Source organism: Oryzias latipes, chromosome 8 (assembly GCF_002234675.1).
Source record: "Oryzias latipes chromosome 8, ASM223467v1".
In the NCBI taxonomy this organism is placed as follows: domain Eukaryota; kingdom Metazoa; phylum Chordata; class Actinopteri; order Beloniformes; family Adrianichthyidae; genus Oryzias; species Oryzias latipes.
Window position 1 is genome coordinate 5,728,984 of NC_019866.2, and position 25,140 is coordinate 5,754,123.

At 40.2% G+C, this 25,140-nt stretch overlaps 2 protein-coding genes across 2 annotated transcripts; one reads left to right on the forward strand and one right to left on the reverse strand.

Moving 5' to 3' along the window:
• The first annotated feature begins 1,461 nt into the window (after window positions 1-1,461).
• Window positions 1,462-2,858, forward strand: LOC101159264 (reprimo-like protein). Its single transcript, XM_011477926.2, has one exon. It carries the CDS (start codon window positions 1,832-1,834, stop codon window positions 2,165-2,167), a length of 336 nt encoding a protein of 111 aa, XP_011476228.1. The 5' UTR covers window positions 1,462-1,831; the 3' UTR covers window positions 2,168-2,858.
• A 16,847-nt stretch (window positions 2,859-19,705) lies between these two features.
• Window positions 19,706-21,095, reverse strand: LOC101159505 (telethonin). The gene is made up of 2 exons (XM_004071277.3): window positions 20,836-21,095; window positions 19,706-20,757 (listed from the first exon to the last, which is right to left on the reverse strand). Exons 1-2 carry the CDS (start codon window positions 20,982-20,984, stop codon window positions 20,367-20,369), a joined length of 540 nt encoding a protein of 179 aa, XP_004071325.1. The 5' UTR covers window positions 20,985-21,095; the 3' UTR covers window positions 19,706-20,366.
• Window positions 21,096-25,140: the final 4,045 nt, after the last annotated feature.

Genomic DNA, 25,140 nt, shown 5'->3' on the forward strand with positions numbered 1-25,140 from the left:
CTTTAATTGAATTCTATGGCTTTTGTTTCTAAGCAAACCACTGAAAATTCTAACAATCAGTGTCTGTTTGTAGATTTACAATATATCTATGGGCTAAAAATCAATTAAAAAATGCAAAAGTATGTATGTCCTAAACCGGCAAGGCGTTACAAAAAGGGCAATTTTGATTTTCAAGAAGGTAATTAGATGATAAAATAAAATGAAAAAAATGTCAGTAAGACTCATTGTTTTATTATTTTAAGGTTCCTCCCTATGCTTTCTAACTTCCAAAGTAGAGATTTCTTTCAGTAACACACATTTCTTTCACACAAAATTGGTGCATGGGAATGCAAGCAAATTGTTTATCACTTCTTCAGATGCTGCAATTCAATAACTGTGGACTTCCCAAACATGAAACCTCATATTATGCATGAATGAGCAGCTCCCATGAAGGGGAATAGCATGGGCATCATTTCCACGGATGCACACTCTGATACACAAACATTCTGCATGTTTACTTCAGGCTCCCTTGTGACTCGTTTGTCTTTATAGATGAGGCTGCAGGGGTATCACGTCCACTTAAAGCCCACTGATTCAAATAGATTGTGAAAAAAAACAAAAAAATAGAGGATAAGAATATTGCTCAAAGATTTCCTCAGTCTAGGAGAAGGCACTATTTCTGAATCAGTCATACTGTCCTAAATGATGGGTTTCATCTTTATATGTTTAAACTGCTATTTGTTGACATCACCAAATCAGAGTGATGCTCATCTCAGTCAAAATGAACTTTAAAGTCCCACTCTGATCATCTTTTAAGCTATTCCAAAAGCGTTCACAGTGTTTTTTGTTGTTTTTACTTAAGATTTTGTCAATTTTAGCCACAATAAAACCCTGTTGTTTTCTTGGACATAGTTTCTGCAGAGCGGCAGTAGTTTATTAGAAAGTTGCCTCTGAGTTGTGGGCGGGCCGTTGGCATGGAGCAACCACGCCTCTTCTCATGTCACCCAAAGTAGAGAGCTTGGCGCAGGGTTGTGGCCCCCCTAGCGCATTTAACGTCACAGATAAGCTCTGTTTTTTCAAACAGCATCTTTCTATCTGCTCCTGATTCACAACGACTTGAAAATAGAAATACTCAGAAATGTCATTTTGAGCAAAATTTTCTTTATATATTTGAAATGCCTCAATAATGTGTCAAAACGCCCAAAACACATTTTTTCAGAGTAAAGCTTCTCCAAGTTTCAATCAAAGCTGAGAGTAATTTTTCTTTCTTTTGCTTTTGGACACTTCCATGAATCCTTTTGGCTTAACGCATCTTATCAGAATCAATACTCTGACAATTCAATTGAAGGGACGAAAAGTAACTTTTGGTTATTATATCAATAGGAAAACTAAAAGTCTCTTTGCTTTACCTGCAGCCACCTGATCAGCTCATTCACTGGTGGATGGTGGCGCATTTAAGGGGGAACTCGTCGCTTTAAAAGGCAGCACAGAGGGAGCGCTGACAGGCGAGCAGGGAGTGTCCTTTATTACACCACAGGGAAAGAGTATCACACTTGCTGTCAGGAAGAAGAGTCCCCCAGCATCCTAACATCCCGGACTATACCTGAAGAAACTTATTTTTGTTTGCAGCTGACGCGAATTGGCTGGTGAAGTTTGACGCGCTCATTACGCACTAAAGAACCTCCTGCAACAGGAAAGCGTTTTTTCTTCTTTAGTTTCTTTCTTTCTTTCTTTCTTTTTTGCCTACTATTCACATGAAGCAACTTTTTTCTCGGAGTCCAGATTTTGTTGTTAGACTGTGTGCCTATCAGCCGAAGTCGCGCGTCTTGCTGCTGAAAACCTGCGTGGAAACATGAATGTGTCTCTCTTTAACATGACTCAGGAAGCGCTCTTTAACGGGAGTCAGACCCTCACCGATGCTCTGGCGACATACTCAAGTAACAGCACGGACGACGTGGTTACTGGAGATGGCGGAGGGTCGCTGGTGCTTCTGCAGGAAGAGCGTAAACTCTTCGTCATGCGTGTGGTGCAGATCGCTGTTCTGTGCGTCCTGTCGCTCACCGTCATGTTCGGCATATTTTTCCTGGGTTGCAACCTGATGATCAAATCAGAGAGCATGATTAACTTCTTGGTGAAAGAGCGGAGACCTTCAAAAGACGTGGAGACTGTCATGGTTGGGCTCAGCTAGGGCGATGACATCAGACCCGGTGGAGAAACTGCGGGGGGATCCAGCCGCTGACCAAAGCCCGTGTCTGCTAAATGTGATCAAAGACGCTCTCTTTGTGTCCCAGACACCAAAGATATGCAAAACTTCACGCTTCCTTCCAAGAAATGACTACAGGCAAGTAGTCCAACGACCAATGTTCGTGCGTAAAGCTTGTGCGTAAAATCTGGGCAGTTGTTTACACGTGGGCCGTTTCGTTGAATACTTTTTTTGGATGAATTTGATATTGCCAACTTGAACAAAGTGACAACAACGTTTACAACCATCATGTCATGTTTCTTTCCTTATTTTCGTAAAATTCAAGTGACTTTGTTTGGAAATATGCCCTCGAGCATGTTTGTGAGTTCTAGTAGTTCCACGCCTGCCAGTGCAGTCTGTGAAAGTGATGGATGTGTGGATTTTCTCTTTACAAAAAAAAGTATTTTTCTTGGTCTCGTTTGGTAAATTTACTCTTAATGCCGATGTTTTCGATCGGCCTTTTTGAAGAAACCGCCTCATAGCTTTATGGAGTGGTTGTAAACATTTATGGCATGCTCGCGGATCGACAAAGTGATTTTTGACCCGTTTTGCACTTTTGAAAGTCACTAATGCTGCATGAACTTTTTGTACCAAATTCTTGAAAACGTAGCATGCAATTAAAATACTGAAACTGACATCAATAGCCCTGTCTTCTTTGGTAATAATTAGTCATTTTGCGCTGTGAAAAAAAAAAAAAAAAAAGAAATCTTCCAGGACAGCTTGGGTTATAAATCTTTTAACTTTGACCGGAGTCATCCCTAATTAAAGCTACCAAATTTAAAGTAGCCTTTTTTTTTGCTCTCACCACTCAACCCCTCTTTGCCATCAGGTTTGATCATTACTTATTGACTAGATTAAGGCATTAAAATGCATACATTAATGCACTGTGAAGAGATGCACTCCTGTAATCCACAGAATCCTTCTCATACATATCACAAAAGTTTCAAAAACTAATTTTGGGGAGTTTTAAGTAAATATTGTTTCCAAAATAAAATTGAAGAAAAGATAAAACATTGAGAAAAATACAAAATTATTTTTATTGCTTAATTTGCTTCTTTATTTTTTTACCAATTTTTTTGAGTGACCAACCAAAAGTGAGCAGGTACTTTTCCCGATTATGTTTTCATATCCATCTGCAGTTTGAACATGCCTACTAATTTTTTCAAAAATCGAAATATAAAAAATGCTAAAGGGTGAAACGGTTTGTAGGTATTAAACATGGCTAAATTCAGCTGGGAGGTTTTTGTTTCCCATTTTCCCTTCCATATCCCCCGTCCCTCTGCTCCTCCTCTCTCGTAAACCCCACTCAGATGCAAACCAATGTTCTCATTATTATTTCAGCAATTGTCAGGAGAGCTCGGGTAGATGAATCCTTACAAACACATCCATGCATTCACACATGGGCCCATTCACTGGGCACACATGGGACTCTGCTGTGCAACAGACCGGCAAAGTCGAACAAAAGTTCTTCAGAGAAGAACATAAATAAATAAACTCATTAATTAAGCAATAAAAATTCAGTGACTAAGAACATCTTTCCTAGCAGAACCAAAACAAGAACATTTTTGAGAAAATATGATTGAAAATCATCATCTAATCTCACCTGGTTGTCTGGATTATTACCAGCATCAAGACCCAGAATCCAGTCAAATTTAGAGGAACGTGATCAGACCAAACTGTTAGATAAGAAATTCCAACAATTCAGACAAGAGTGTTTTTACCCTCTAAAGCTCTGGGATTCATGAGAGGCTTCAGAATTTTGCTGTATACTTTTTGTCTTTGAGATTTTTGTCAAATGTTTGATCGATTTCCATAAAGATAAAACCTCACACTGATTAAAATGAGGAAATTTAACTGTATACAGTATTCCTAAATGTGACACTTTATGCTTGAGCATAAAGCAGCAAAGATTTTTGGTTTTTTTTTTTTTCCAAAGCAGCTTCCCTTTTAAACCCTTGACAATGACGTTTAGTTCTTTAAGCTGGTAAATCCATCAAAGATTTTATGAGATCATCTCTAATCATTTTCTCAAGCTTTGTGAGCAGGGGTTTAAGACTAGAAAAGGGGGATGTCATGATTTTGTGTCAAAATTCGACACATTTTCAGAGAAAAAAGAAACTTCTAAGTGACACAAGGACAGAAAACAGCCAATAAGAAAAGCCAATTTCCTCAGCTAATGCAAGCAATTACATTTATACTTCATTTCTTACATGTCTTACTTTTCTTGGCTGCAGAAACAGTGTTGTTGCTCCCAAATTCAGCCCACAAGTCACTGCGAGCGCGGCAACTCGCCCACTGGGCATATGCTAACCCTCGTTAGTGTGACCGTCCATGTGTTTAACAGTCTGTTAATTATTTGTTTCATTTTAGTGACATTCTAAATCATCCGAATGATCTGCAGAAATCATTACATCTGTGAACCAGCAAAGATTGAGATGGGATTATTGACAACGGACGCACGGCGGCAATGTTAATAAATCAGAGTTCCAGCAGAAGCAGTGTGCGCTAACACTATCAACATGTGTCCACCGGTGCATATCTGAAGGCACTTCATGGCTCTGCTCCACAACTGTGCGTTTGCTTGTCACTGAGCGTCACCGCTGACCTTTTTACAGCTGGGACCTCAGAAAATGAGGAGGTTTTTCTGTCCATCAATTCAGAAGCGAAATAAAGCTGAGCAGCAGTGGCATTCAACGGCAAAATATAGACAGTGCCCTGATAAAGTTTGAGATAATAACAGAACATGTCAATTTAAGAGTCTTGTGTTGTTCTTTTAATTTTGTAAAGAGAACATTTTGTGAGCAGGAAGGCCGATCCCAGAGAGAATAAATGGCCTTTCTGTGGCCCATTCATTCTCTTTCCAATAAGACATGCTGCATTTAAAAGAGGAAACACAAACAGCACATTAAATAAATATATAAAAAGAAAGAAGTAGTTCACACCTTTCTTTTGCTCTCAGCGTTGTCTCATACACACAAGCGGAAGCCTATTTCAGCAGATGGCACATGATGTTCACCTCTTTCGAAACAAGGAATTAGTCAAAAATTGAAACAAAGCCGTTAACTCAGTCGAGCAGACAACATATATATGCATCTTCACACACTTCAGTCCCAATTCTGCTGAAATCAATTCAACAGTATGCCTCTGAACTAAGAAAATACAAAAGAAGTCAACTATGTGCTGATAGATATGCAAGAACATTTTTATCACCGCTTCATGTTGTTAAAAACGTGTTAGTCGCGCTTTCTTAAACACAAACGCCGCGCAGATCCACTCTTCTCTGACTGTGTGCATGCTTCACAGCGACTGCCATTGATTCTCCTGCAGTACAGCACTGTCAGCAGCGGCGGCCCCTCCAGCACCTCCACCCTCCCAAGCACTTTCAGATTCGGGGTGAGATGAGGTGTCACTGTGCTGTTTTTCTCGCCCAGCTTGTCCTGAACTTCGCCTGTCAGCATGTCAGGGTGGTTTCGCTCTGCCAGCTTCCTTGCTTGGTGGCTTTAAACTCCCTGAAAACAACGACAAAAAAAAAGTCTCTTTCCCTGGCAATGCACAACTGCATTAAACTCACGCTGTCCTACAATAATGAGTGGAACTGTGCTTTTATCAAAAACAACAAGAAGGTGACTGCGTCTAAGTGAAGATTAATATGAAAGCCTCTCATTTCTAAATCCTTGGGTTAAAACTTCTAAAGAGAGACGTTTTAATTCAGGCAATTTATTTCCCAGTATTCACAGCTTTGACAACTAAAATTCTTTTTGAAGGAGTAAAGAAAGAGAAGAAAGACGGTTTGATCTTTAGCAGCGCAGGTGGCCGCACAATCTCATCGTGCAGCCCTCATGAACTCAGAGAAACAGAAGACGAACAAATACATCCGGAAGAGAATGCTCTCTCCTCTGCCCAATCCCTCACTGAGGAGATCATAAACCAGTATGTCCATATTAAATCTTCTAATGAGCCTCCAACCTGGAGGAAACTTCTAAATGAAGCTTAATACGGTTACAACTCTCAGGCTGTGCAGGCTTTCAGCACTGCGAGGAAATCCAATTCTCATGAGGGATGCTGACTCACAAATTGCTCTGATCCAGATCAGACCAGCATCTGGGAACAAATACAGACCGAGTCAGAGCAAACAGACAGGGAGGAGGGGGGGTTGGATCTAAACAATAGGATTGGGGGAGCTTGGAACAGGTTGAGTGTGATTAATTGTGCATTCAGAGAGGGGCGTTAAAAAGGAAAAAGAAAAAAACAACGAGAGGATAAAAAAGGAGACCAACTTGGCAGTGTTAGATAGAGAAAATCATCACGGGACTAATCAAGCAAAATGATAAACTAAAAGTAAACATCAAACAGAAGAGGAGCTTCTTCTGTCCGAGGCTATTGGTGTTAAAATACTTCTCTCTAATGGCTGGGTCCTCTCATGGGGGGAGTGGGTGTTTCATCCCATTGATTTCCTCTGACTATCAGAGAGTGCAGCTATATTTCAAACCTTTCCCATTAGCCGCCGCACACCTCCCCAGCCCTTTACATTTATGTGGCAAAATGCGAGCTAATTGGTGTATGTGGGTGGCCGGTCCATTGCATATTGATAAACCAACGTATAAGCATGTTAATTGGCTTGTGGCAGGCTCATTACAGTTGGAGGAAGCGGTGGCAGTCTTTCAGTCAGCGTGACAAAGAAAGAGAAAAATCAAAAAAAGATATATTCGAACCCCTTATCTCACATCGCTGCTCTTTTCCCCAAACCCCTAAATGCCAGGCTGCACCTCTAAAAAGAGGGTAACATTCACCAGCAGTGCTCTGTCCGTCAGTCCCTTTCACCTCTGTTCTCTCAGTTCTGTCATTTCACCTCTTTTCATCTTTTTCTTCATTCACTGTTGCAGCACGTTACTTCAGATTCTGCCTCCCAAAGGGCCTCAGGTGACATTAAATAGCTGACTTTCACACTGTCCAGAAATCCTAATCAAAGATTTAAGCTGCAGAGATCAATCAGGAGCAGCGGAGGAGAAAAATGTAAGTTTGAAAACTTAAAATACCTTCAGAAAAATTTTTTTTTTGCTCTTGCTCTCTTTCCGGGGGCTGTAAAACTGGCACAATTATCAATGACAGGCAACGGCTGAGAAATTAAGATATTAAACCTTTAAAAAAAGATTGCATTCCTTGTTGACATTATCTAAATAAACCTCAGCGTGCCACGCACACGCACACACATCCACGTGCCTCCCCTGCCATTCCCTTATAAGGGTTGCAGGGTGGTGTTGCCATAGGAACGGGGATGGGTAATGGCCATGTTCTTGAGCTGATGCCGCAGGGGGTGAGGGGCAGAAGCAGGGCGTTCGGCGACGGGTGCAACTAATTCGGAATTACGGACTAATGGCAAAAGCTTTTAACTGCAGTTTCTCCATCTGTCTGACGATAACCCGTACTGGCAACAACAGCAGCAGCAAGTTACATAAAAAAAATAAAGGATGACTTAAAAGTACACTTTCAAAGCAACAGTTGTTGGTTTGTAATGTGTTTAGCAGTGCCATTAATGGGCTTGATGCTGTTAGCTTTGATGCAGAGGGGACTGCAGGGTGCCTCCATGCTTGGCATTCATTCACCACTTCTCCTGTGAATAAATGATCCCTAATGCAATGAGCAAACTCCATAACCAACACTTTCAGTGTGTCTGCTACATCATTATCTCAGACTGAGAAGAGCAAATAGCTAAATCTTCCGTCACCCTGTAATAGACTTGTGAGTCTCAGAATTGAAGGAATTAGCTAGATCCGAGGGAAAATAAAAGTTTCATTTCAAGAAGCTGAACTTTCTTTTGTGAACCGTCGCCATAAAACAATCTTTAAAGAAAACAATCTGCAGGCTTTTCAGCCAGTTATTGTAGTTGATCATTTTCTTTTACAAAGTTGGTCATCACCTGCTGCTGAGGCTGCGCCTGTGTCCTCCTCCTTGATGCTTCCCATTGTGTCACTCTACCCGCATGATGACAGGGGAGGGGGGCCTGTTAAAAATAGAGGCGATCCACCTAGATTACACCGTTTTAATTACAGAGCTGGAGATGCAGTGGGGGTGTTGAGCCTTCTTCTGCTGACAGGGAGGGGGTTAGAGCTAAGGGGGGGACAGGCAGGCAGGGCTGGAAGGCAGAGAGGTATAAACCACGCGCTAATTAGTGTTGTCTTACACAAAGTCCTCATGCTGCAACCGTTTATTAGGCATTGTTGGCTGAGTTGTGTTCATGGCACACTAACTGCAGGATCGTGTTGCTACCAGTGGTATTTTTATTATCCGTGCTTATCGGACAGACTCACTGGAAAATTATAAGTTAGTGTTTGTCACAGCAAACAACTTATAGGTTTGTATCTTGCTTTGTGTGATGGTGCGTCTGTCATGTCAAACCACACATTCTGTGACGTGTAAGAAAATGCAATTGCTTTATTTTATTTCACCAGGTAGGTCAGATGAGAACAAATTCTCATTTCGCATTTTTCTAAAATTTCGTGATAGATGTGTGATCTACGTAATTCACAAGTGCTTCTTGCGTTTGTCATTCATCAGATGGTCGTTGACGGTTTCGGCCAACAGGCCTTTACAATAATTTGAGCTGTTTTTCTGAGCCGAATTTTTTTTTTCGGTTGAGAAAAATGCAGTTCACCTGTATTTTACATAGTTTGTACGCAAATCTTATGCAACTGCGTAATTTTTGCTAGATGCAAACATAAATGTGCGGCTTTCCGCAACCTTTCCATTTATGTGGAAATGTCTGACGGAATTTTCACGCATGGACCACCGATGCGTAGTTTTTATATCGAGTAGACGGAGCACGTATCACGTTAAGACCACGTAGTTGATGCACAAATCACAAATGTATTGCATAGACAGCGCAATAATCACGCATGGTTCATGTTTTACATTGATTTACGTTCTTTACATGGTATATATATATAGATATTTGTACTTGTTCTGTGGTTTTTACGTTGTTCATCCGTGATACATCAGTGGCCAATTTTCCTCTGTGTGACACGACCTTAACAGACATTTTTGGACTGCCGGGAGGAGCGCCTGAAGAAACCCCTTCAAACTGGAACGACGTTATTATACGAGTACGAGTGAAGATTTATTTGTGTTACTGAAAAATGTGCATAAAATAAGTCCAGTATCTTTAGCGTTTAGGCTCTGGGCTGTCAATGTCTTACGCATTAGTCATGAACTCAAGCCGTAGATTAATGTAATGTAAATCTTTGGAAAAAAAACAACTGTAAATAGAAATACGCACAACAGTTGTTGTTGAAAAAAGGGGTGGGATCATACAAGATTTACCTTTAACCCACACCTTTTCCAGCACACTGTCTTGTTTCGTCTGTCTATTTTAAACTCTTGTGTTTATTTTGATTTGTGTTTGAAATAAAGAAATCGAATTTAAACAATTGAATTGAAAATTAAATCAAATAAATGCCAGAGCCTAGATGGTGATGGTAGATGATGATTATGGTTGGCTGAAAGGAAAGGCGGGTTATTTAGCTATTGGTTCAAAGTGAAGGCCTAATTGATAACGGTGTGCAGAGTGATGTACTACCCAGTGTACCTGTAAGTGAGCTAGATCTTCCTTATTGAAATTGCACCAAAGCTTCATGGGGTGAAAATGCATACTCTACATGGAAAGAATTTGAACCAGTGCCTTGTCTCTGAGAGGCGAGAATGTCAAAAGCCACATGTTTTTAGTTCTTTGCACATTCAGAACTGGAGTTGTGCTAGAAAGAAAGGAGTCCAAAGTGAGAGAACAGAAAGAAAAGATTGTGAAAACATTGTCTGACATTAAAGTACTGCTTTCCATAATGAAAGTTTACACCCTTTTAATTCTGCCCATGGTTCTTACACCCTTTTCCAAATGAGGAGCTCTCTGCTTGGCTGTGAAGCTGAATTTGGATCTCAGAGTGACTTTACACCCAATACGAGTGTCAGAAAAACTCTGTGAAGATCAGTATAAAATGTTTGGTTTATATTTAGCCCACCAGTAATTCTTAGCAGTATTAATTTATGTTAACAGCCCGGCAAGATAACCCACAAAGAGGAAAACATACCAATGATTTTCTTGATACAAAAAGGAAAAACGTAAAAAATGGTGCACGATTCCCATAGATTCTTTCTTTTTGTTATTGCATTGTGAGGGGCTGCAGAAGATTTAATTTCATCCATGCGGTTCTCCATTTCCGAGTTTCATTTCCGTCCCATTGTTGATTCTCATTGTCCTCCCGCTCCACTTTACTCTCTCAGCCTGCAGGTCTCCTTTCCTTTTGAAGGGAAGCTTGAGGTCCACCTGTAAGCTGTGATTTGCTGCCTGTAGTCTCAATGGTCATATCCAGCTTTTGTTTCTTGTGGCTCGCCTTGGTTAGCTCTGCTACTTGCATGTTCGTCTGCCTCTGCATGTGTTCATGTAGATCCTTCTCCTTGATTTCTGATGCATGGTAGTGTAGTGGTCAGCACTCTCATCTAACAGTGAGAAGATCTGGTTCAAATCTCAGCAGGGTCCTTTCTATGTAGGGTTTGCATGTTGTATCTGTATGTTCGTGTGTTTTCTCCAACACTTCAGGGCGTATTCCGCCTTTTCCCAACAGTAGCTGGGTTGGCCTCAGCAACCCTGTGACTGAAAGAGATTCTGAAGATAGATTGATGGATGGATATTGTTAGGGGACTTATACTCACCAAACAGTAGGACCAGTGATAACTAGTCCTACTGCTTGTTAAGTATAAGTTCCCTCACAGCCTCACAGTAGGACTAGTTATCAAACAGTAGGACCAGTTAGGACTGGTTATCACTGACAAACTCCTGAATCAGTTTGTGTTTTGACTTTTTTTTAATGTGAAAAGAATCAATTTTTAAAAGTGTGAAGCCAAAACCTTTTTTTTTTTTTTTTTACAAAAATCTGTCTTTATTTAGTGATTTGATGGTAAAAAAAGAAAGAAAGATAAATTATTTCTTCATCAACTAACAGGAAATTCAGTTTTTTCAAAACCCTTGCAATTAAATGAATTGGTTATAAGGAAAATCCGTCCATGGCTTTAATAATCCTCTGTTGCATCTTTTGAAAAAGATTAACTAAATTTTTTTTTTGTTTTTTGTTTGTTTTTTGTACAGAGGTCTACTTAGCTGTATTGTTGATTCTTGTTCAGCTGCATCTGTTTGTCTAAAAACAGAGTGAGGCATGCATGTTCATATTTATTTCAAAAGCAGATTTTTGGAAGAATGTCAGCTGTGTTTACCAGCAAAACTAGTGGCATATGCCACCCATCACCACACATATTTGCCCTGTATTTCTGTTGCCAGGGTTTGCTCTTTTACTCAGTCATTAACATACTGACCTCATATTTCTAGCGAGGCATGACAGGCAGGGTATCACCTGAACAGGAGGTGGGTCCATCACGGGAAACAAACAACCACACATGTACATATTACACTTAAGAGTTCTCCAATTTCATCACAACAACACGTGGGGCTAAGGACACACCTGACATGCATAATTCATCCATGTTGTGTCCACTATGACCTGACAGAATGAATGCTGACCCAACCTGTCTGTTTTTCGAACTGAAAACTGAATTACTTTTGCAACTTATGTTTGCCAGCAGAAACACAAAGTTTTAAGTTCATTTAGTCCTGAATGGTTTGACATTTTCTTTGAGAGAATTATTACTTTAATCAAAATCGTATTTTTGGCAATTTCAAAAAGTCTTGGAAAAACTTCTTTTTTTTTATTTGGCTGCAGTTTCTTTGTCAAAAAAAGGGAGAAACAGAGAAGTGAAATATGCTCATTACTGGAACATGAATGCAAGAACAAGTAAAACAAGAAAACATAAAGAAAAGCACATCAAAAGCTAAAAATAATACGTATGGGGGGAAAAGAGTATGAAAACTAAACCACAACAGACATTTACATATTTTTTAACTGCATATGTGTTATTTTTTGTTTTTTTACACGCATGACTCATTTAAGAGCAACAGTATTATTTTGAAAGTTAGATTCATTTGTTTTTAACTTGCTGACACAAGAACTCTAATTACACTTTCAGAAGCGACAACTGCAGTTTAAATGTAATGTGCGTCATTTTCTAATTATCAGTGTCTGAAGAAAAACCAATTTAATCTGCTGCAATGTACATTGTGCCAAACCGACATCCACTTTGGTGGATGCTTTTTATAGTCAAAGCAAACTTTTCAGTGCTATAACCATCCGCTTCTCTGTTTTTGGCTTTCAAAGCGAGTTTAATACCACAAGCTTCTGTGCTGCGTGCTGTAGGTCACTCGCTATCTCAGAGGGAGGCAGTGTGAGTGTGTGAAGGTTGTATTTCTGGTACCTTGGCACGCTTCTAATGTGTGTCTCCATATTTCTGCAAACAGGTTACATTGCACACATTGCGAGTAATATCAGCTGAAGCTCGCACATATGGCGTGGACAGAAGACATTTTTCAACACTATCAGTTGCTGTATCCACATGGATTTCACACAGTTTGTACTATAAAAACTGAGACTTTCCTGCAAACATTGAAAACCCTAATTGCTGCAAAATTAGGATGTAGCCCTAAAAACTCTGACGATCATCTTTTAATCTATTTTAGACAGTGTTCCCAGTGGTCTTTTAGTTAAGTTGATGAAAAATCTGTGTTGTTTTCCAGGACAGAGTTTCTGCAGAGAGGCAGGCGTTCATTTGAAATTCCCCTCTAAATGTTGGTGCTAAATAAGCTTACCCCCTTTTCCCTCCCTGTTGCTGAGAGCTCTCTGTTTAAGCACTCTCCTGCTAGCTTACAGCCTCTCACCCCCCCACCGGTGAAACACAAGTGGCGAGCAACTTTGGAGCTATCCAGCTGCACAGCTTTGAGCCAGAAGCCGGCTCCAACGAGGAAATTGAAGATCTAGCTGAAGCAGGAAACTTGCAGCGTATTTTTGACGTCTTTTTCTATCTCCATTATTTTTCCGTCCGTCCCCGATTTATAAAAAATTTAAGTAAAGGAATATTCATTTATGCAATTTTAAGCTTAATTTTCCTAATGTAAGGTCTTTAATTTCAGAGGAACATGTTCAAAATAACAAAAACATGATTTTCATTGGAGTGGATCTAAATTAATTATTCCCACAACAAAAAGTGACATTTTTCTTATTGTTTACATTTGGGGTGATGTTCACTGCATTCCTCACAGAGATGTTTTTCCTTTAATGTCAGCGGATGCCATGCTTCTTCCCCTCCCAGCCCCTGTGCCTGCAGGCAGGAAGCCTCATTACTGTGTGAGCTCTCCTCTGCAGGTAACCAAATGTCCTGCGGCTGCTCCCAGCAATCGTCATGTCTCCCAGCTCCACTTCTTCCATTAGGCCCGGCGGCCACGTCAAGGGAGGTATGGCGAACTGTCACCACACACAAACTAATTCTCAAGATTTCCCACTCACAGCTGCTCCTGCCTGTCTGCCACACTGCCAGCATGTTTGCAAGGGTTCAGATATATTATTTATGGTTGACTCGTGGCTTGAACAGTTGTGTAAAATGTGTGTATGAGTTAGTGTTTAATATGTTGAAGAGCCTCTGTAGAGTTTGGCCAGACTTTCTCAAAGCTGCAGCGGTTTTTGCCATGCAAGTGTGGGGAAACTGTCAAAGGCTCTGCTTGGCCCAGTTTTTGTGAGTTTCATTGAGAGCTCTCTTTAAAAGTTTGAGCAAATCTAGTGCTACATTTGATTTATTCATCTCACATCTGATCTGAAAAAGGTGGACAGAAAATCTTCACAGCCACGTTGGTTCCGTCTGATAGATCTGATTAGAGCACCTAATTCTTTTAGTTGTCATTTCTCTGCACCTAAACGGTGGCCTGAAGAAATGCCACGTTTCTTTTGGAGAAAGAAATCGTGATTCCCAATTGATGGAGACTGCAGCTGCTTCTTTGTTCTGACTTCAAATGCTCTGATTGTCTGTTTTATTAAATTAACATTACTGTAGCTACCATGGAGACAAATGTGTGAGTTTGTGGAGCACGAATGACCTCAGAATCCTTTTTTTTCCACTTCTGTGTAGGAGTTTATCCGTGGAATTTTTTTAAAACATGAAACATCAGTTGTGGCCGGCTGCATGTCTGAAGAGCATTTCTAAAAGCATATAGAAAGTGGCTGACCTACATCTTGCTCAGAGAGCTTCTTCATACTGCTGGGAAGGAGTTGAATAATTCAGCGAGGCGGGTCGTTGCCGAACAAACACTGAGTGACGGAGAGGCAAGAAAAATTGATCTGAATGCTTCTCACTGTCCAGCTGGGTCTGACATAGGCTGGGTTAATAATCACCTCTCATCCAACAGGGACCAGGACAAGAGAGCAAGCTGATGAGACAATCAGACATCCCTCAAATGGAGAAGATAAACTGTATAGGTGTCTGTTAGTTGACAACGTTACATCTTCTCTCCTCAACTCGCATTGCTAAGTGTGTTTACTTGGACATGACGTTTTTGTCATCTTTCATTGTCGAGTTTAACGTTTGCTGTAAAGTTTGTGTTGTTTTATCTGTCAGAGCGAGCACAGGTGTTTGGGTTGTCATCTTTTCCTGCACACTCAAGCCTGATGCTATGTATAGAATGTAGTCGCACAGTCAAGGTGCACATCAAATGAGCTGGCGCTTATTAAAGCAAATCACTTATAGTTTTATGGCTTCACGTCTTCTGACAGCATCAAAATGAATTCTTAGGCTAGATTCAGACTGGGCAAAATTGGGTTTTTCTTAAAGTGAACCAGAGTTTGTTTCCCACGATAATCTGGAAAAAATACACCCAAGTGGACCCTGGTCCGGGACCAGGAACCGCTCTCTGACCCATCTTTCGAGGTGGTCTCTGTCCGTTTCCAATTGGACTAAGCTTCGGTTCGCTCTGAGATTCCTCAGTGTGAGGACAATCCGTCTGAACCAAATTGAACTAAAACGGCCACCGTAGCCATTGGTCACGTAATATAAACAAAGTAGGAATGTAGCAACAGATGGGCTGTGAAGCATCATGTCAAAGAAAAAAAAAAAAAAAAAAAAGTCCAACTGCTTACTTGTTAGAATGCTTATTTAACAGCGTAAATTGCTTCTTACATGCTTTTTCCTGTGTCTTATTACGCAGTGTGACTTCATTTTAAAAGCTACCTTGTAGTTCCTTAACAGAATTCTTAAAACAATGCCATAACGCCACATGATCTCACCTAAAAGCAGATGTACAGAAGAAAAATGCTGTAACTTAAAACCAACACTGGAAAACAGCAAAAAGAACATTTTCAGTACAAAGTAAGTATTTTTTTTACTGTGACAAAATGTGAAAGCTTCGATCTTAAATTTTTCACTTCACTGAGAGAAGGCTGCTGCTTTCTTCCTTCAACTTCCCAGAAATCTGGAAAAAATAAGACCCAGCGGTTCAGTATCACTATTAACCAGTCTGCCCTTTAACCCATCCTTCTCTGCTGTACTTAATCCTCAGCCTGCAACAAATACCAAGAAGGTTTCTACAAATCAACCCTCTCCCCGCTGCAAAAAGTCTGGAGACCGGAGCTGCAGAACAGCTTTTATATGACTGCTGCTGCAGACAGTGAAAGGTTCTGTGATCTTTATTGCCAAATAGAATAAATATAGATCCTACAAATTGTTAATATCTGCTTTTTCACGAGCTGTATTGGGAATTTTGCTTGCTTGCTAGATTTTATTCAGAAAAATAAGATAATTTTGAAAAACGGAAAAACAGTTGTGAGCATCTCAGTGTTGAGAACGGCAAGGCAAGTTTATTTGTGTCAGACATTTTGAGTACAAAGACAACTCAAAGGGCTTTACATGAAACCTTAAAAGAAACAATTAAAAGAAATATTAGAGGGGGATGAAAAAATCAAAAAAAAAAAAATCAAAAAAATTTGAATTTGAAAAAAGCTTAAAGACTCACTCTGATCATCTTTTGATCTGTTTAAAAAAAAAAAGTTAACCCAGTGGTCTTTTAATTATGATTAGCCAGAATAAAAAATAGCGACTCGTCGCATTTCGGGCAGACACTCGGCAGAATTGCAGGTTACTCCCCTAGGGCGGGTCAGTTAATTAACCCACCTGCTTAGCGTCCTATTTAAGTCAGGTGTACAATTGTTCATTCTCTCTTACCTTCAGCGCTCATTCTTTGCCCCTCCCTCCTCCCCGGCTGCCACCTGTGGGCTCCGTTACGGGGGTTGTTACCCGAAAGTGTATGGAAAAAATAAGTGTCTCAAGGAATTGAACGGAGCCTTATGCCAAAACGAAGTTGTGAATCAAATTGTGAATGTCAACCTAAAGATGTTGTGAAATAAATATTCTTCTGCAAGAGTTGTCTGACTGAAATACCATTATTATTATAGGACATAGCTTCGGCAGAGCAGAAGTATTTCTGTAGAAATTTGCCTCTAAATTGTGGACGGGATTGTTGGTGCGGAGCAACCATAGGTATACCACCGGACAAAGTGGCCATCCTTCAGACGCAGCTCTTGCAGTGGAGGAATCTTTCAATGGTCTCATGAACCCAGACATGAAGACGTGATTACCGATGCTTTTGTTGAGCTCTTCAAAATAAAAAGAACCTAATCTCTAAACATCATCCATGTCTTTTATGTGTTGTGAATGAAATATACACAGACACATGTGGCGTCAAGCTTTGTACAACTTTTTGGACAGGCGGGAGCCGAGAACTTGCCATGCAGCCAAAAGAGGAGCAGTCAAAGAGAATTTGACACTTCTGTATTTTCTACGTCACAAGAGCTTTTTTTAAAACAGCAATTTATTCTCCTGCTCCTGATTCACAAAAGTTTGAATAAAGACATACTTATCACCAGAAAAATGCCACAAGAGTATGTTAAAAGCAGCAAAAACATTTTCTTCAGAGTGAATCTTTGAAGTAACAGTGTGGACGTAAATTTATGAATCAAAACTAATCAAATTCAGCTGAGAACAGGCCGGTCTTTGACACGGATCTAAAGAAACTGAGTGTTTCAGCTGATATACGGCTTTCTGGAAGTCTGTGCCGGAAATATGGATCATAGAAGGTGAAAGCATCTTCTCCATGTTTATTTTCAATCTAGAAACTGATAAAAGACAAAATCCAGATTACTGAAAAGGTCTGACTGGTGGACAAGGAAGTCAATCATGTATTTTGGTGCCAAACCATTCATAAAGCAGCAATAGAACTTTAAAGTAAAAGACTAAATATATACGTTAAATTTTTTGATAAAATCAGGATTTATTTGATAACGTTTCCTCCAGGAAATCAGAAAAGTACAGAATCATGAACACCACTTTTGAAAGATTTGACATTTCATTTTACAGTACCTAAATCCTCCAGAAGGGGGCAGCAGCAGATTTCGAAGTGGGATTGGAAATGGATTTCAAGTGAGAATAATTCATGCACTGGCAGCTAACCACAGTGACTCTGCGGTCTGAAGTGTTGTAGGCTAGGTGTCACATGTGATGACCACCCCTGTTCCTGCATGAAACCTAACAACTGTGTGATGTCTCAGGAGATCTCTGCTGACCTTCTCATGAACCTTTCACCGACTTTAGCAAACAAAACTTTGGGGAAAAAATAATAAAAATGTCAAAATGCATTTCTTGGATTTCATTTAAAAGTGAGTGTGTTTTCAGATCAAGTACAAGAATAACACAATTCTCAAGGTTTCCATCTGCCAAACACAGCAGACAGTGCTGCTGACGCAGCTGCAGCAAAAGGAAGAATGTCTGTTTCCATTTGTGTGTGACAAAAGAAGTGTCTCAATTGCAGCGCTCCTCTGCAACCGGGGTTTAGGGGTACGTTTGGAGTTTGTGAGGAGGACTGCGCTGACGATGCAGGGTGGGGAGGCGCAGTGTTTCACCAGCAGTGTGGGAGGGTAATTTTAAAAATAGAGGGTGAAGGCAGCACACCCAAATCTCTGATAAAACACTGGGATTAAGAGCTCAAACAGCAGGAGCATGCCCACATAGCTGTCTTCAGGGTAATGGGAGTGTTTACCCAGCTATTAATATCAAATCTGCCAGAAAACATTGTCTGTCATCAGGGAGACAAGCGAGGGCAACACAGGAGCAGAGAGGACAGTGAGTCAGAAGAGGAGAGGAGAGATCTGGGATTCATTTTAATTAGAAAAGTGTGACTTATGGCATACACAATAACGGATATGTTGCATCGAATAATTAGTCTGAATTTGAGGCTGTTGGCAGAGTTGAAAGTGAGAGCTCTGTCCAGGAAACTATGATTGATGACAAGTGATGATGTTGGTTCATGATCTGTTTTACATCTTCTTGTGGCATTTTTCCCATGATGGATGACATATATTAAGAAAGTTAAGCTTAAAATTGGATTTCTGAGTTGTTGTTTTTTTTTTTATTAATTCAAGTCGTTCAGAATTCAGTCACTTTGTTCAGAAGAAAAAAATGATGTAGAAAATATGCTGGGCGGGCCACAAACTCCCTACCCCGAGTTCTCAGCAATGGGAAGGGGAAAGGGAAGGGGAGGTGGGAATGCTCAGAGCCTAAAACCCACCTAAAACTTCTAATAACTTCTAATAAACTCCTGCTGCTCTGCAGAAACCATGTCTGTAAATGACACAGGTTATTTGATTTAGGCTAAAAATTGCATAATCATAACCAAAAGAACACTTGGAACACTTTTAAAATAGATCAAAAGATGATCAGAGTGGGGTTTTAAACAGGATTTGCCCAATGAACAAACTATGGTGCTACACTGACACTAATTTTCAAAAAGAAGCTATAAATAAGTCGTGATAGTTTAAAAAACCCTAAAGAGATTGTTTGAATTTTGGACTTCAAAGCATTTTATTTGGATTTTATCTGTTGTAAATCATTAAAGTGTACTTTTTTTTTAAACTGAACTGTAAATCTTTGTTTTTTGGTCAACGTCATGGATTTTTTTGGTTTAATTTAGGGTTTTTCTGCGGTGGTTGGTTAATCTGCTGCATGTTTTCATTTTTTATTGTGACCTACGGTTGTCTATTTACAGATTTATTCTGGTTTCCCTGCTGGCAAACACTAAAACCATCAAACCATAAACTTGTACTTACATTTTAGAGAGGAATTCCTCTAGTTTAATAATCAGTATTAGTTTTCCTAAAATCCCTTCTCAGTCCACCTTAAACATCTTCTCTTTTAGTGTTGATGTTAGGTGACAGCATGTCTGACTGTTTGTGGAGGTCTCCGATCTGGTTGATCTCCCACTAGACTTGTGGTTTTCTTCCTGCATGGTTTTGTCATGCTTGCCTCATTTTTTCAGTTTGACCTTTTTGGAATTATTTGTAACATTCATAGAAGGCTGGACTGTTAAAATATAATGCAGTACAGTGAGACATCTTTGGATTCTGAGGGTCCGAGTCTGTGAAATGGACTTTATTAGTAACTGTTAAACTCAGTTCCTAATAAAGATCCTGAGTTTTGAACGTTGTGTTTAGGTTGCACTGTAAGGAAAAACAAATAAAATTTGTGGTTTTTCAACTTTTATTATGAAAAATAATAATTTCCTAACAAAAAATCAGCATCATTGCACCTTTGAAAATGATTTACACACTAATACAAGCAGCTAGTTTATCATCGGTTTCTTTGTGAGAAACAAATAAAAGCCGCCGCTAAACTAACAAGACAGATGAGATACGCCTCTATAAAAAAACAGGTTGTCATTTTTCCCAAATCCCTGCCTGGTGATGTCCTTTAGTGCACACACGGAAAAAACACTCGATCTGAAAGCAGCAATGTGTGTGTGATTGTGCCAGTGCATTCTGTTCCCTCGGCGAAGATCAGAAGCTGGCAGAAGCTCTGGAGTCCTGGAGAGGGACTAACATGGTTTATCACACCCCCTCTGACTCTCCTCCCTCTTTCCATCACTTTTTTGACCTGCGTGGTTCTTTCACTCATTATTTTCCATTACGATTCACAGACGTAAACTTTTAATCTAACAAAAAATTGTACTTTCAGTTGTCCTTTTGTGGTTAAACCCTCAAGTCCTGACAATCAACTTCCAACATCAAAATGTGCGACACTACAGACGGGTTTACGTTTCTTCTCAAAATTATCCCTGACTTTCTTCCATTCTTGAACTTGTCATTTTTCTCATCCCCCTCTTTCCCTCTTCTTCCTCACTCTTTCACCCTCTCTGGACCTCCTGGGACATGGAGCGACCCAGGACTTGAGGCGATTTGGCGAACTCCATGGTGGCTAGTTTGACAGGTGGGAGGTCCCTGGTGATCTCGTCCACGGTCCTCTTGCCAGGACAGAGCCCGTTTGGAACTGGGATAGGCACCAAGTCCTCCTCTGTGTGTGGGCCTCCACGCCCCAATCTGATGCCCAGCTCTGTGGGAACAAAAATGGGCAGGGGCAAAGTGTTTCTCTTTGGCAGCAGTTGGTGCTCCTTCACCCCTCTTTCCACAGTGCCCACCCTGACGACGCCAGAGGGGCAGGACTGGGTCAGACAGCGGGCCTGCCACTGCCGGGACAGAGTCTCCCGGCGGGAACTGTCGTTCATGTTCATGGTTTGTCTGTGGAATTCAAGAATTCCATAAAAATCTTCTTCATAGGACAACCAATTTGAGTTGAAGGGAGTTCAAATGTCTCACCTGTCCTGGGGCTGAGTCTTGAGGTAAACACTGACCCAGTCAGCAGCGTAGCTCTCCTTCTGTGCATTGTTCACCTCCCGCACGCTGCAGGTCAGCTGACCTCCCACCACCACACCGTTACTCTTCTCCAGCACACTGCAGATTGGCATCTTCTTTCCTTTGGAAGATCTCTCTCAGACTTACGATGTCCTGAAGATGTTGGCTTGTCTTAGTGATGCTTCAGGCTTCCTCTGTCTCTGCCTGGGATGTCTTTGCTTGGGTCTGCCTGTGGTTTATATAGACGCCCTGTTGCTATTTCTGATTCGTGTTGTCATTCTACAACCAGCGTGGACGACATCTGACACTCAGTCCAATGCGCCTCATTCCCGGACAGCTGGAAGCTCATCCGAGGAGGCTCTCTGGGGGTAATTGAGCGGAAAATCCCCTGATTCTCAGATTGTGCGCCCAGTCAACTTTTTAATCACCCTTACCACACTTTCCAGCTCCGTTAAAGTATCAGTAGACAGTGATTACATAAGCAGGGAGGCAGGGATGGGACAACAAGATTTGGGTTTTGACAGACACAAACAGCAGGTGAGACTTCAATCAATCCCTAATATAATACAAGTGCAGCGAATAAGTGATTCATGTCTGACTCGGAATACTGCAGTTTGTAATAACTGCTGCTGCTTATCAATTATGAAGAAGTACTAGCTGAGATTTTACGATGCTGCATGACAACATCAGTCATCAAAGGCCAGCGGATCTTCATCCTGATTCATGAACCTGGTGACAGAGCACTAATCAGCTCAGGTTACAGATCGAGAAGCGTCCACGTAGACTCCGACAGATCTCTGCCGTGGTGCCTCACTACCGGTCTTCGTCTGTGACTCATTCATCCTTACGGGGCACTTATTTCACCACAGGGCAGGTATCACTTATCGCACACGGCACAGAACATGACCCCCACAACAAGATGCTCCATCAGACAACAATAATAATACTTTGGATTCTGATGTTAGTTTTGTCTTCTGGTTAATCCACTGTGCGTTTGATCGTACTTTTTAGTTTCGACAACACCTTATGTTAACATGAACTTTTTTTGGATAGTGGAAAAAAACGAAATGTCACCACCTCAGACATGTTGTGAAACCATAGCAACCACGAATGTCATTTCAGAAGCCTCTTAAATCATTTTGAAAGTACCATCCCTGTTTTTCAGCAGTTGTAGACCTGAAACGAGAAAAAGTCATTTTCTTTTGCAAATTATGAGAGCAGAGTGGTTATTATTTAGAAAATTGTTACAAATGTGTGAGTGGTAAAAGTTTGTGAGCTTCAGTGACAGTCAGCGGATCTGTATCACCGTGACATCTGTGCGAGAAAATAACTAAACTTTTCCAGTAACTGCTGTTGGTGACGCAGGCAGAGACTTTTTATAGGAATGGCCAGAGAGATCCGAACACCAAAAATAAATGGAAAACAAAATAATAAATCAATGTTGCTTCTTCTGCAACAGAAGATTCTTATCGCTTTAACGCTACATGTTGTTTATTTGCAACGTACAATTTAAGCCAGGACTCTACCTGAATGGAAAAGACACTGAAGGATATTTTTTTAAATAATTGAGACCAAAATTTCAAAACTTTTAACAAATTAAATAGAAATAAACTGTAAACAATAAAGAAATATAAAAACTAGAGTCAACATAAAATATTACATATACAAAAAGAAGTAATTAAAAAAAAGAACATGAAAAGACAAGGCACACCCTTTAGGGTGAATAAACCTTAAATGAAAATTACGTTGTGCTTTTACTTTCCACTTTCCATGATCTATTAAGATAAAAAATAAACCTAATGGTACAAAACTAAATAAAAATAGATCATTTTTGTGTGACTATATCCATTTCTCCGTCTAAAAAATTTTATTGTGTTCTTAACATGATTTAATTTCACAACTTTTTTGGGGGTTATTTATTTTACTGCACAGCTTTTCTATAGTCCTATAGTTTTTTCTTGCAAATTAAAGTTTTTTCTTGCTTAAAGGTCCAACATGTGACTTTCCTGCATTTTTATTGTCTTTTTTTTGGATGTTTTTCTTTTGATACATCTCACACTGCAAAACAGAATCTAAAGACAGTAAAAAGATTCTTGTTTCAAGAAAAAATGTTTTAATGTCTGTCTTGCAAGAAAAACTTCTTCTCAGGACAGATTTCAATAGCAAAATAACTTAAGAAAACTTGTCTTGGTGACTAAAAAATGTTATTACAATATAATCATATTGTAATAAAATTCTTTTCTCGGTAAGACCTTTTTTTTTCACCATACTGGCAGATTTTGATTTTGCTTATTAAAAGACTTTTTTCATTTCAGTAATTTTTTACTTATTTCTTGGGGCCTGGTTTTCAGTGCAGTCTGATCGCCTCACTTGAAAAATGCCAGAAAAACCTGAGTGAGATAAGATTAAGTGAACCCAGTTTATCACGTCTTAACTGCTGAATTGCGAGATGTTTCGGCTGACATGGATTCAGTCTAACCTAAAGGGGTTTTTCCAGTCCACCCTAAACAGTATCACAAATGCTGGGATGTTTGTGGGCTTTCTTATATGACACTAAACCTGTGTTTGTCAGAGGTCAGAAGCTTGACTTGGGTATTTTTAACTTAAGTGCCATTTGGGTGTCACATCTGTTTGGAAGCCTCTCCTGACCTTTTGAGATTTCTGTCCTTTGACCTCAGTGCTTTCATCAGCTTCTGATGCCATCTTTTTCTGATCCTCCGGTTCCTCTTGACCTTTTGACTTCACCCACGACAAAAGAGGACCTCTGAAAAGAGCTGGCTTCTGAGCAATAATTTACTCAAACATGAGCTAAAATCTGTGTTTGGAAAATTAAACTGGACATACAAAGCACGGCTCTTAAGATGACATGAAAATATTGCATGAATTTGCCTTAATTTGAACAGACATTTTAAAAGGTTATGTTTAAGTACACACCTCTTTCAGGAAGTTTCATATTATATAATTTCAACTATTATGCAAGAAAATTCGAAATATTTGATATGTTTGAAAAATTAAATCACACAATTGACTCAATCCCTAAAATAGTTCTAGACATTGGAGAAATGAGGCGTGAGAAAAAGCCATCAATTATATGCAAAATTGTTCGGCACTGCTGCGATTAAGCGTGAAGATGTCCAACCAATTGAACTTCAGTGAGTGATCAATGAATGATTTGTACATAGAACCTGTGACCAGACTTTTTTTTGTCAGGCACATTGTTTACTTGTTAAATACATAAATAACCCCTTAATAATGAAACAGGTCAGTAAGGTTGCCCTGTTCTCTAACATCACCATCAGAAAAAAAAACTTTTCATTTAGAATGAATGTATCTTGAAAAGTTTTCATACAAATCTTCTCAAATTTACTGACAAAAGTGATGACCACCAGAGTATGACCCCTGTTGGTTTCTTCCTATAAACATATTTATTTTTCATTATTTCTATCTCCTTTTTTTGTGACATATTTGTGGTTGGTCACTATAAAGTCTCTCTCACCCCTCCTCTTTTGTTATTTGGGCTTGGGACCGGTAGGTGTGAGTACAGTAGGTCACACAGACACACGCACAGCTTCATGCCCATGATGCAGGAAGGTTCTCATGAAAAATATTGTTTCATGTTAGCACCAAAAATGGAAAACTATGGTCCCTCTGCTCACTTCTACAACAAGGTAGATGACCTACCTTGTTGCTGCTAAAGGTGTGTTCCGCCAGACATACAGTCAGCCATGTTGTAGACAAAGTCATTATTCGAGCTCTTCCCATAACCATCAATAGAAAATATTTTATTTGAATGGTAAAAAAAATGATGTATACTTAAATAGCGCTTTTCTACCTTCTTTAAAGGCCCAAAGCGCTTTACAGTCACAGACCCATTCACCCTTTCACACACTGGTGGCGGCTCCGCTGCCGAACACTGGCACCAACCTTTCACCAGAGGCAAGGTGGGGTTCAGTCTCCTGCCCAAGGACACTTCGAAACAGGGGCGGGCAAGGCAGGAATCGAACCTCCAATTTTCCGATCGGAGGTCGACCGCCCTACCACTGCACCACGGCCGCCATTGAGCTGATAATTTTAGAGGGGAGGCATGTGTAGTTGGACTTGGATGTGATCAACTCACAAGACTTCATTGGCTTCCTCATTTTGGCAGGATTTCATGAGTCAAGTTGTTTCCCACATGCCCCACACCAAAAGAAGCATCAAAGTTCTCGTGGGAATAGTTGTTTTCCCCACCCCCCCCATTATGTATCAACTTTGGACCTGCAGGTGTGG